The sequence below is a fragment of the Mustela putorius genome, unplaced genomic scaffold (assembly GCF_011764305.1).
Source record: "Mustela putorius furo isolate JIRA1106 unplaced genomic scaffold, ASM1176430v1.1 tig00003907_pilon_pilon_pilon:0A:0A:0A:0A, whole genome shotgun sequence".
Taxonomy (NCBI): domain Eukaryota; kingdom Metazoa; phylum Chordata; class Mammalia; order Carnivora; family Mustelidae; genus Mustela; species Mustela putorius.
In genome coordinates this window covers 29,905-43,668 of record NW_025422055.1, presented here as the reverse complement: position 1 = coordinate 43,668, position 13,764 = coordinate 29,905, and the positions used below count along the sequence as shown (strand labels likewise).

At 32.5% G+C, this 13,764-nt stretch overlaps 1 protein-coding gene across 2 annotated transcripts in view; it reads left to right on the top strand.

Annotated features, from left to right (window-relative positions):
* Positions 1–13,076, top strand: part of LOC101687418 (follistatin-related protein 5) — a 484,818-nt gene extending 471,742 nt beyond the window's left edge. Inside the window, exon 7 of one of the 2 annotated variants that reach the window (XM_045068434.1) lies at positions 12,863–13,076. In XM_045068434.1, the coding sequence (XP_044924369.1) occupies positions 12,863–13,044 (182 nt within the window). In that variant the 3' untranslated portion in view covers positions 13,045–13,076. The remainder of the gene's footprint in view (positions 1–12,862) is intronic. The other variant, XM_045068433.1, reaches the window with a different exon arrangement.
* The last annotated feature ends 688 nt before the right edge of the window (positions 13,077–13,764 follow it).

The window sequence follows — 13,764 nt, the reverse complement described above, 5'->3', positions numbered from 1 at the left end:
ATAAAGTTTAAAGCGGGGATTGGGTGGGTTCAGTCAGTTAAGCTTCTGATTCTTGATATTGGCCCTAGTCATGATCTCAGGATAGGGAGATCAAACCCTGCGTTGGGCTCCCCACTCAGGACAGAGCCTGCTTAAGATGCTCTCTCCTTCTCCTTCTGCTCCTCCTGCTCATGCTCTGTCCCTCTCTTTCAAATAAAACATGCGGATTTACTTGTTTGTCCTATGATGATGGCTATAATATTCAATTTTTTTTGGTGAGAAAATGTTTTATTTAATTTTTTTTTGTAATTTTTATTTTTTATTAAACTCAGAGTTGAAAAAAATTATAAATGTTAAAATACTTTTGCATTTTCTTTGACATTTTATAAATGTATACTGAAATATTGTACTAATTTCATATAATTTTTAAAACAAGTTTCCTTTTTTCATGAATTTAAAATAAATAGAAAATATATTCTCAAAAATAATTACTTAAAATATAAAGAGATGTTAATTGATAAATTATGTATTTTCTATCACAAATTTGTAATCAAAAACTCAGACTTGAATATAAAAATAGTGACATTTGACAATTAGTACTTGTTTGTCACAAAGAAATAAATACAGTGTCAGAGGTTGGAATTCATCAGTATTGTGAGTTTGACCTAATCTTTTACTTATTTAACCAAAAAAATGCATGCTTTACTTGTTTGTCCTATGATGCTATAATAATCAATTTTATTATTTAAGAATTACTAAAAAATCTTTTTGGATTTACTTGAGCAGCTTCTTTTAAAAAGAAATATGTTTAACTTTTTTAGTCAGTACTGTTGACAAAATTTGCTTAAATGAGCAAGATGAAGACATAGTACCTTAGTAAAATCTTCAACAAAATTGAGAAACTTATTGCAAATATCAAATTGACATAAAAGAGTGAGATTTTTGCATGAAAAAGCCACAAAATGTAGATTTTGACATTTATTATACTGAATCTTTTTTCTCAAATAATGTGCTTAAGCAATTAGGAGATTTATACATATAGAATTTCAATTAAAGCCATGCAAGTTCTAATTTACATAAGCACATTTCAGTTTGTATCATTTAAATCTAGTACATTAATTTTAGCCGTCAAGGTATAGAGTATCTATTTAAACTTACTGGGTAAAGTACATCATTGTTCACTTCTCTTTGTTTTGATGATGAAGATAAATGACCCTAAATCTGGGTTCTTGGGCAATAAGACAGTGTTTGATTTGCTGGAGAGCTTCCAGTTGTACTGTATTTACATAGGATTTGTAAGGACCTGTAGTTTCCAGGTAGTGATAGTGCTTAAAATTATGCCCAGAAGTTCCTAAGAGAAGTATGTATTTAAAGTAATTTAAATTACATTCATTTGCACAGAAGACAGATTCCTAGCTTTATAATTGATATAAAACCATTATTGTATAGCAACAATCATAAGCTTGTAAAAATCCTTAAATTTATGGCTTTTGGGGGTATAGGTGAAAACAAATGAGAGCAATCTCTTTTTCTTCAATTCTAGACTTCTCCAGAATGGTAGACCAAATAAATGTCCCTGATCCTCTCAATTAATACTTTATAAACTCCCTGTGCTTAAGTGGGATTGGGAAATAGTAAATAAAGGTAAGCAAATACCCTGATTTTTTCAGAAAAGGAAAACTGATTTCTGATTTTCAATGAATAACTGCACCCCACAAGTTAAAATGGCACAGAAGACTATCGCAATAGGGGGGAATGACTGAACTCAACTCCACTGAAACAAAAGGTAGATGAGTTATAAAGCACCAGGGTGAGCAAACTGAAAGGTACTAAAGGGCAATAGGGTAGAGAAGGTGGTGGTCAACCTGAGGACTCCAAGCATGTCCCCTCCAAGGCACTAACTGAAGTTAGGCTCACACCCTCTCACAGAGACTGTGATAAGAACACCATCTTCCCTGATGATTACATTTCAAAGGGATGGCTCTCAGGTCCTTGAGAAAGGCATTCCTGGGTGGTATAACTGGCAGGAGGCTGGGAGAAGATTTGCACCTCAAAGGGGCAGAGAAGGAACTTACAATAGCAATTTTTCAAAGCAAATGCTCTAAGAAGAGCAATGTCAGAGCCCTGTAGTCTCTACAGGTTTTGTCTCAAGTTTAGTTAAACTGAATCTGTCTTTGTTGATGTAGGTCCCTTTGATTTCTTATTGAGAAAGTGGTGGCAGTGTTGACAAGGGTTCCTTAGAAGGTTTTCCTTCTCTGAAGTATTTCTGCTAAGCATTTTGGTGGTTAAAGACACATTTGAATTAAAATGTTCCCTATTAAAATGTAAATTCTCTCTTGGAAATCAGGCTTGTTCACAGATTACTACTGTGAATGACTTACATGGGATAATCAGATTGCTTTCTTTCTGGCTGAGAAATGTGTCCTGAGAATTAGTATTTTGATTGGATGTTAAGAAGAGAGAAGAAATGATCATTGTTCTACATGATAAACTTGGAGAAGATGGACCCAGGAGGATGTTACTATCTGGAACAAGAAATTTGTATTTGGTCAGGACAAACTTGACTCACTTTTACATTTTGTTTTGTACTTTAAGAGTAGCAATTGTCATAGTTATTAGAGAAACTCATCCTTTCCTTATTCATAGAAGCTTCAAAGATGATAAAAAAATACAGTGGTAGCTTACAAATTCACCCATATATAAATGGGAACATTTTTTGTGTATTCTGTAAGTAATTATTTTATTCCTAGTGTTCTGAACCTGGAATATGAGCAAGAATCCAATAGACCACATTTAAATAACTAATGCATGTTAAAGGGATACAAAATGTGCAAAGTAGTATTTCAATGACTAGGCAACTTTGCATAGAAGGCCAGAGAATAAATATTTTAGGCTTAACCATACCATAAGATTTCTGTAACAACTATTCAGCTCTACCTATATAACTGAAATCAGACAAAGACAATACAGTAATAAATGAATATAGCTGTGTTCTAATACAAATTTACTTACAAAAACAACTGGTGGGCCTTATTTAGTGCATGGGCATCATTTGGCCAGGACTATGGGAACATTTCCTGAGGTGAAGAAGTATAGATACTCAACTCTTTTATAACCTACCTGAGTTAATGCTCTAATTGCAAACATATGGTGATTTGCATGGCATAAAACAAAACAAAACAAAACAAAATACAGGAGGCTAACGGCTAAGAATTTGTCAGTAAACTTGAAAGTGACAAGAAAAAGAAAAGCTCTCTAGACAGAAATGTCCTTAGAGTTGAAAAGGGCAATTCATTAGCTGATTAGAGCTTGACTAGCTTGAGAATAGCAGACTCCCTTTTTTGTAATTTTCTGTTCATCAATCTTGAGAAGCTTTTGACCTGTGCATTAGAAGGGAGATTCCCAGGCTCAGAGCTGACACCACTTACTAAACCTGATGCTTTCCCAATTGTAAATGAGTAAATTGGTATTCAGTATAAACAAAGGTATCCTGTGATTTTGATTAGCTCAGTCAATCCCCAATAGCTTAATTAATTCTGGATGAATTGTTAAATTTGTTTCTGAATTTGCATAGCTGAGACCCAGTCTTCTGAAGCTATGAAGAACTGCCAAAATGAACAGCCAATGTTCAATTCCCCATCTTTCACATCTATTTGCTGAACATAATAGGGAGACTCCAACTCTGTAAAACTTCATAGTGTAGGCTAATGCTCTGGACCCCAGTTTCAGTTTTATCAGTTAATAGCAGTGTGTTATGGCAAACAGCAATCTCCTTTACCTGAATTGTTTTAATTAGGCAAACAATACTAAAATCTTTTTCATTCTGAAATGCTCAGAAATCTAGCTTACACTGCATGGAAGGAATAGTTCATTTAGCTCTGTCTGACTGACTGTAATCTAAAAAATAGTGAAAAAATTTCAATTTATTAGAGACAGGGCAAAAAATGTGCCATTTGATCGACTCTACCATTAACGTCCTGGGGTTTCCTTGAGATAAGTTGAAGGAATAAACACAGGTTAACATTCTTTCCTTATATCCGTAATAGCTTTTTAACACACCACTGAACACACTGTTAACATATAGGAAATAGACAGTGATTAGCTGATTGCTTTGCCCTGACTGACAAATGAGGATTCACAGCAAACTCTTCCTGTTAGATTCTTTCCTTCGTATGTCGCGCAATTTCTCCTCCAAATTTACTACATTGAATTCCATTTGTAAGTGATCACACTGAAACTTTTCAAAGATTATTAGAGATAGTAAATTTATTCAGTATTTCATGTATTCAGTAATTTAGGCATTTAGAGAATAATATCAAATTTTCTCAAATCACACATGGTATTTATATCACAAATTGTACAGGAAAAAGATACTTGATTACTTCAACATTTCATTATATTTTTCATGATTTTTGAAGGTAGGAGAGTGATTATCATTATGTTCAATAGCCTTTTTCTTAGCCTGCATATTAAGTACAACATAAAGGATACTTCGTTTTTATGTAAGAGTAGTACCAAAATAGAGCCTATGTTGCCTTGTGGGTCATGAGCGTGGGTTTTTCTTCTCATGCTTACGTAATATCTATGAAAATTAAACCAACAGAATTTATATAAGCAGTGCCTTTTTCAAAGCGAACATAATTCCTAAGCATGGTAAAACGGTGCCTATCTTAACCTACAAGTACTTCAATAGCTTTCCACTAGTACCGCTCTGTGTGGCATATCCAGAATTTACTAAAGACCATGCACAGTAGTATTTTAAAATATCATATCTTATCTTCATAGTATTTATAAGAGTTAGCTATCATCCTTATTGTAAAGATGGAAAAATTGAGACTCACAGAGTTTAAATAACTTGTCAAAAGAAGTCTTCGAAAGAGTGTGCATTAGAGATCAAACTGAAGTAAGCATCCCGGTGATGTCACAAATGTGATTCTTGTTGATGATATTGTCTCAAGGTTTCCAAATTATAACGTTAAAATTAACTTGATTAGTTTGTGTGACCACCTAGTTCTCCCTGGATACAATTTTTGTTAGGTCGAATTTCAAAAGGAAACTATTATTCATTAGAAAGAATTATTTTCCAAATTACTGGTATTATACATATCACTGAATGAATAGGCTTATTCTTCACATATTCCAGTTTAAATTCAACTGTATATAATTTATTTGAAAGAGAGAAATTAAATAAAATTGAACAGAAATGTTGAATGGTAATTGCACTGCATTTATAAGACCATAGAAGGAATATCAAAATCATGAATTAAAAGAAAAGAAAATATGACTTGCCATTGTTAACATTTAAAATATCTTGAAGTATTATCAAAATACAGTCCTGTCTATAATGTTGTATTGTCCTTATTACAGAGCTATAAAGAAATTAAGAAAACGAAATTCCAATTTTGTACAAAAACTTTTTTTTTTTAAAGATTTTATTTATTTATTTGACAGAGATCACAAGTAGGCAGAGAGGCAGGCAGAGAGAGAGGAGGAAGCAGGCGCCCTGCCAAGCAGAGAGCCCGATGCGGAGCTCCATCCCAGGACCCTGAGATCACGACATGAGCTGAAGGCAGAGGCTTTAACCCACTGAGCCACCCAGGTGCCCCTGTACAAGAACTTTTGCTTCATTGTCATACAGAAAATTCTCCTACTGGTCTTTTTTTTTTTTTTTTTTAAAATATCTTCCCATAACTTTAAATCCCTCCAATGACATAAGAAGAAATGATGTTTTTGTTTTAACTAACTGCTGAATATTTATGGTTTTGATTTTAGGTCCTTCTGGTTTCTCTCAGAAGTCATGGCAGAAATAATCCCATTTTCACTTGTATTCTTAGAATTTTCCTGTCTAGCGGGTCTTTTTCTTCAGGATAAACTTGGGAATTTTTTATTCTATTCTATTCTATTCCTCACCAGATTCTTTTCTCCCAATTTAGACCTCTCTTTTTTTCCCCCTCCCTTCTGTCTGGTATATTAAAGGCATCTTCATAATATATGCATTGCTACCTCTGGTATATATATTTTTTAATAACACCTAAACACTCTTATACTCTAGGCTTCTGCAAGACACATGGCTAACTTGGAAACATTAATTGGCATAGCAAGTTTGTGTAGATGAGGCTTTATTTACTAATGAAGAAAGAAAGTATATATATGAATTTACACTCTTTTTCACGGAATGTAAGATCTTCTGTTGCTTCATATTCTTTCAATACTTACCACTAGGCTTTATAATTTATGCCATTCTCAAAGTTTTGGCTTAAATTTTCATCTCTCTGATTACATACATTGCTAAATACTTTTTCAGATTTTCTTAAGCCATATGGATTAACTAATTCATGGAATATTTGTTCAAGTATTTGGTTGGTGGTTCTTTGGAATTATCTTTTACTTATTAATTTTTAGGAGATCATTATTAATTTTCTATCTGAGATCTTTGTTAGTTTTATGAATTTATTTTCCTGCTTGGTGTCTTGCATTTTTGGTCTCTTAAAAGTACATTTTGAGGAATAAGGATCTAAATTATGATTGGTTAAACATATAAATCATTTCCCTTGAGGTGAACTCATTGCTGTTGTTGTTGTTATTGTTACCTGTTTTTTGCTTGTTTGTTTGTTTGTTTGTTTTGGTTTTAGTGTTCATTTTTGTGTGTGTGTGTGTGTGTGTGTGTTTTGAAACATCTTTCTCTGCCCAGGAATATGAAGATAGTCTTCTATATTATCAGGCACTTTGAAGTAACAAAGTTTAATGTTAAACTTTAACACTTTCATTTAAACACCTTCTTTGCTCTCCTTTCCTTCATGCATCTTTGAACTCCCACCTAAGAGCATTTTCCTTCTGCCAGAAGAATATCCTACAGAGTTTACCTTGAGACAAGTTTTACTAGAGATGAACTTTCTAATTGTTTTTTTTTTATATTTTATTTATTTATTTGACAGAGAGAGAGAGACCACAAGTAGGCAGAGAGGCAGGCAGAGAGGAAGGGAAGCAGGCTCCCTGCTGAGCAAAGAGCCCCATGTGGGGCTCGATCCCAGGACCCTGAGATCATGACCTGAGCCGAAGGCAGAGGCCTCAACCCACTGAGCCACCCAGGTGCCCCTCTAATTGTTTTTAAAAATATATTTATTAGAATTTTATATACATAAATAAAAATTAAAAGATTGATTTTATTTTCTTTCATTACTTAGAAGATAGCATCCCGCTAGCTTCTTGTTCCTTTTTTTGCTGGTGACACTAGTTACTTTTCTGGCTCTACTTGCTATAGAGTCAATCTGTATTTTCTTATTTGCATAATTTTAAAGATTTTCTTTCTCTTTAATCTTTTTTTTCAATTTTACCACTAAAGTGTCTAGGTATAAATTATTGTAGTTTTTCATTTGCTTTGCTAGACATTTGATGATCTTCTATTTATTGATTGGCATCTTTCAACATTTATGGAAAATCCTCAGGTCCTATTTCTTCAGATATTAGTTCTGTTTCATTTTCTTTGTTTCCTCCTTCTGCGGGTTTCACATGGAACTATTTTTGCTACCCTCACCTGTATTTTTAATTCTTCATCCTTCTATGTTTCATTGGGTAAAATTTCTTTTAATCTTTTCCTTAGTTTAGTCATTTACTTTTCTGTTGTGTCTAATCTGTTCTTAAGCATATCAATTTAATTCTTATTTCAATTATTACATTTTCTACTTACATAATTTCTATTTGTCTCTTTCATGAATTTATAATGTTTATAAATTGTTTAAAGTCTTTGTCGAGTTTTCTGAACTGATTTTATTTTCATAAACAATTAATTTTTTAATCCTGTTGGATTTATTACTATTGTACCCTCTTTCTGCTTATTCTCATCACACTGTCTTCTGTGTATGCCATGTTATCTTTGTTTCTTGGACATTTTGTTAAGAATTATTTGTAATAATGATTAGATGACTTGGATGATACTATCTTACTATAGAGAGGAAGATTATATATTTTACAAGACACTTGGATAAAAGTGAGCTGCAGTCCATATTCACTTGCATAGTGAGGCATCCTGAAGTCCCAGCCGAGAGAAGGTGGTAATCCATTACTGTACCCATTCCATATGCCTGAAGGAGTAAAAAGCCACCAAAGGGCATTTAAACCTCAGTCATCTTCTCTAGTTGAAAAAATTCCCCAAACACTAAGTGACTCAAGGTGAAATCTTATGTATCTAAGTTATAGTTCTTCACTATCTTATATCTCTTTCATGAGATAAGAATGAAAAGAATAAGTCTTTCATATATTGTTTTAAGAATATTATTTGTATTTATTCCAGGTTTGTTTGTTGTTTTTTTGTTGCTGTGTTACTTCTTCAGTTGCACAGTTAGTCCAAATTACCCAATCCATTGCTATCAAAGGAACGTTTCTAGATATCTTTTTAAATTTTTGTTTTATTTTTGCAACACACATTCTGATATAAGCATATAATATAAGATAAGCAATTCTAGATATTTAGAATTGATAAGCAATTCTAGACATTTGATCACAGTGAATTAGTATATATCTTGATATGTCTAAATTAAGTAAAAATTAATATTTATTTTGAAATCACATATTTCTTGACAAAAGATACCATCAGAATTTTCAAATTATTTTAAGGGGTATATCATTGAATAAGTGTGGTTTCATTATGAGAGTAATCAATAATTCCACTTAGGATTTCCATCTTTTTTGTGTGTGTGATACATTTCTGACTTAAGTATTTTATCTGTTTTTAATTAGTGATTATTTTTAATGGAGTAGAGAAGGGAAAAATACATGTAATTTGAAAATGTTATTGATAAAATTTCTTCCATATTTCATTCCTATAATAATAGTTATGTGTAATTAGGGCAATAAGATTAAAACTAGTATTCAAATATTTAACATAAATAGGTACTTAGGAATTTCAAAAGAACAGAATCTTGTTTATGATAAATTAAATTTTTCTGATGATTTTAAATGAATTTAATCAAATTACTACAATCATCTTGTTTTTAATTGGTGTTTCACAAATATTCATATTATTTTATTCCTTTTTTGTACTTTTTTAGAACACATACTATTTTTACCCATGTTCCTATTTCTATTTCTATCACCCAGTTGCTATTAGAATAAATCCTTCATAAATACTTACCTGCTGTGGTTGAAGTTGGATTCAACTGTATTTGTCTTTCTAGCTTTGGGTTCTGCTGGAAGAGACTAAACAATTTTCATTACTTTGAAAGCAATGTCTTAATATTCCTCTAAGGCAAGTTATGAAAATGAAAAAAGTGCAAAAATTGTTCCACACTTTTATTTGCCTCTTCTCTTTCCCAAGTAATCAAAAGAAAAAGCAGATCTAGAGATGGCATTAGTAGTCTTCATAACATGAGATTAGAGGAAACACGACAGCTAGAGCTCTGATTTATTTCCTTGGATACTAAAAGGTTGTCCAATAGGACACAAAGCTTATAGGTCAAAAGAAGTACTGAAGTGTTTCAAAAAAACTTAGTACCATCTGTTATACCTAGCCTATGTATTTTTATGCCTTTATCTTTGTTCAAGATATCAACTAACTCTTGATATCATGTAATAGATGATTTTACTTAAAGAAAACTTTTCATATGTGTGTTATCATTCGACCTGAAAGGATGGAAGAGGGTCCTAAAATGGTACATCTTATTTTCTGCAAAGCAATTTTCGGTACATAAGTAGCATAAGATGTAGATAGAATGTTATAGAATGAAATATGCTATCATTAATGTATATCCATGAAAATATATATTAATGCTAATTGATAAGAAATTAAATTTTCAATATTTTTCCTGGAAACTCATTTCTAAAGTGATAACTGTGAACATTAAATATACACAAACACTCAGAGACAACCAACCTATACTAATATCACTTAAAATAAATCTTAAGTTGGCTTATGAATTGATTTGTAGATTTTGTTTTAGGTTGTTAATGTGTTTCTAGGCATAATCACCATTTTGTTATAAAATATAAATCTGATATGCTTTATGTGTACTTTCTCCACCATTAAAGCATGTTTGATTAAAGTTAGAATGTAGGAATAAAAGTGTTTAATATTAGTGAATGTGTGTGCTTAAATCTTTCCTTGTTAATAACTATCAGGAAGACTAGTAAAGATAAGCATGACAATTTTGTAGGTAAAAGACATCTTGCTGCTGCATTTACTTAAGGAAAAAAACACTTAATTTTGAGAAGTAGCAAGTGAACATAATTGGCTTTGTGCATGTAGTCTTATATGATATGTCAGGGAAGAGGAGAAATATATGTTGCATGAAATATGCAGGAAAAAAATTCTAGAGTTTTCAAAATACACATCATTATTTAAGAATACATATTACTGAGGTAGTTTTTTAAAACAATTTCAAAAAATGTAATCTCCAAATTAAAGAAAAACTTTTTTACTGTGCAAGATAATATGCCCTGGGTGAATAGTAATTATTTCTCAGTATGCATCCTCTCAAAAAAATTACATTTTAGAAAGATGTCTCACATTGTTATGCCAAATCTCCACATTTACTCTAACATGTTCATATTATCTAATTAGCATTATTAGTGTGTCACTAGTAAAGCACAACTAAGTTCAATGGACTGAGCTCTAATACCAGATACAGGAGGTTAGTGAAGAGATTCCAAGATGACTTAGTAGCAATTGTATTTCTAAATGTCAGAATAGCCAATGCTAACATGCTGATTTTAGAACCAGATGTCCCATTATTTCTTACATGATTTTATAAGCCAGAAGTTGGAATTCAGAAATGTTAATAGAAAATTATTGATAATCCTTATAATAGTCTACATGATATTATTACTTTTGTAATTCTCCCTTTTTCTATAGGTTTGTAATATTAAAATAAAAAAGACCTAGGGACACACCTTTGTGGCTCAGTTGGTTAAGCATCTAACCTTTGACTTTAGATCAGGTCATGATCTCAGGGTTATGTGATTGAACCCCATGTTCGGGTCCATCTTTATCATGGAGTCTGCTTGAGATTTTCTCTCTCCCTTTCCCTCTGCCCCTACTTCCTCATTCTCTCTCTCTCAAATAAATAAATACAATCTTAAGGGGGAAAAAAAGACCTAAAGAAACACTGTTTCTGCAAATTTCAAATATTTACTATGCCTAATTGGCCAAATATATTTTAGTGGTTTTATAGAAAGAAAGAAAAAAAAAAAAGAAGATTAAGCATATTGCTTGTGTTCTTTTTGCTCAAGAAACATTGAAATAAAATATGAATATTGATAAATACCATTAAGGAACATCAGGGTGCCAATACAAATGACTGAGCAAGGTCCTTGTTACCCATTTGTATCATTTCTAAAAGTGATGTCCTGACAAAAAGAATAAACTTGGGCTGAGTCTGGCTCATAGGGTTTCCAGTTTCAAAGGCAAGCCCACCCACTTCTTTAACAACACAAAAAGCTTTTCCTTAAGTCATTAAGACTTTTAGATTTAGGCACTAGATCTACAACAAGTAAAAGTCAATTTGTTTTATTTATATTCATTAACTAATGGTGTGGAAGACAGGGCTTATGACAACAGAGATCATTTAATGTTAATGCTTACCATATGGTTGTGGGGGGATTGTATGTTCAATCCTCGTCTTTCAATACAAAAGTGTATGCTATTTTTGACTTGACAATTTATGATGGTACCAAAAAATAACGTTACTGTTTATTGAATAGTTACATTCTATAAAATGTATTTGATTGGCATTCATCTTTCTTCTCAAGAGGACATAGGATTCAGAAAGAGAGAGAAAGAAGATAGAAATGTGAAAGGAAAGGAGAGGGGTTTGTGGGGGCAGGGCACAGCAAAGATTGCAACTGATATGTATCTATTGCAAATTAAAAGCCACCACTTTCCTGTACTCAATGCCCCCATGAAACATATCATCAATCACAACAAATAGAAGACAATCATTGTCTCTCCCCCACTACCACCATGGAAAGTTCATTTCAGAATATTAATTTGTGATATTTTAACCTGACTAAGACTGAGCAAAGTCAAAATGCAAAACTCAGGGTAGAAAAGTTAGTGTCTGTGAATGTCAGCTGATGAGACATGGGTGAAAACTTGTAGGGTTATCCAGTCATCTCTCATGAAAATGCACAATGACAGACTTGTTAATTCCCATAATCGGTAAAGATTGTCTGAAAACAGAAAAGGAAAGCCAGATCCAGATTTCATATTATATTTTCTGGTTTGGCATAATTGTTAGGAGAAATGTGTTGAATAGTTAAAAATATTATACTTGACTTTAAAATTTAAGGATTAGGAAGCAACTGTACTATACCAACACTGACTGATAAAGGCAGCTGACAGAATTTCACTTAATTGCTGTTTGGTTGGTGAACTTCAGTTTTTCCTTCGTCAACTTCCCAAATAAATCTTATCCCTTTAGAGTAAATTTATGTTTCCCAGCATAATGATACATTTTACCCATTCAGCTATGCTAGTGTTCTCTGAAGCCAGCCAGCAATGATCTCACCTCACCTACAATATAAATCTATCAGTGAATAAACAACATCATTTTTATTTCAATGCCGATGTCACACTACATGTCAATTTGGCAGTTAAATAATTTATCTCTCTTTTGGGCGCAATCTGCCAGGCTTATTATAACTCTACTTCTGATACTCATTTTATGTTTAATAGTTCTTTGCCTCATGAGGATGCTTGTCAATCAATTAAATTGAAATGTCATTCTGACCTTTTATTGGAAACAATTTATTCCTTTTTTTCATTTCATCACAAGCTTTTTTCCATTTTATTCAAACTAAAAGCCTTAATTACTAGTATTCAAAAACTTTGTACTAATTAACCTTATAAAACTACATGCTCATCAACATTACTGACACTTTATCTTTACAGAGGTTATCCAGTTGAGTCTGCCTGAGGATCAGAAACTAAGCATTACAGCGACAACTGTGGGACAGAGTGCTGTTTTGAGCTGTGCCATTCAGGGGGCACTGAGACCCCCCATCATCTGGAAAAGGAACAATATTATTCTAAATAATTTAGATTTGGAAGACATCAATGTGAGTACTAAATAGATGTTGCTTTAAAATTTGCATATTTCACGCAGTATACTTTAGACTTTGTGAAGTCTGAAGAGCTTAATGAATATTGGACATAGAGTAGAAGAGGGCTATTGGAACATTTTCATTTCCACACTACTGACTGGGAGGTGCACCATGGATCATTTGAAATTACCCAAGTCATGTGAGTAGATGTGGTGAGCAGGTTATGGAGCACTGTATTAGTGAGATTATATCAACTTAAACCAATTCTTTCTGATGGTAAGAATTTCTACAGTTATCAACAATTAATCTTTTTGTATTTGCTATTATGGTTGAGCAATAGCCTAAAGCTTGTGAGGTGTTAGATTGGGTAAGGGCAGTTTTTGCTTCAGATACTTCATAGTGTATTAGAAATAATAAACATTAATCAAGCAATAAATGGTTTATTTTCTAGAATAAAATTGTATAAATTTCTCCACTGAGGTTCACACCTAGAGACTCAGAATCTTAAACTCAATTTGAAAGGGTACAGCTTTGAAAATGAAACAGAAACAGGGTATTCATCTGTTCCTTCCATGCTATGTGTTCCAAGTGAGGGTTAAAAAGTGTACATCCTCCTAGATGATGAAAAGAAGTTAAAAAGTCAGTGTTATGGGATGCCCATGGAATTACATAGGGCAATCCTTTGTCTTAGTGATTTTGGGGATTTTATGATCTCTATGCATGTAAATTTTAGTTATTTTTTATTATTGC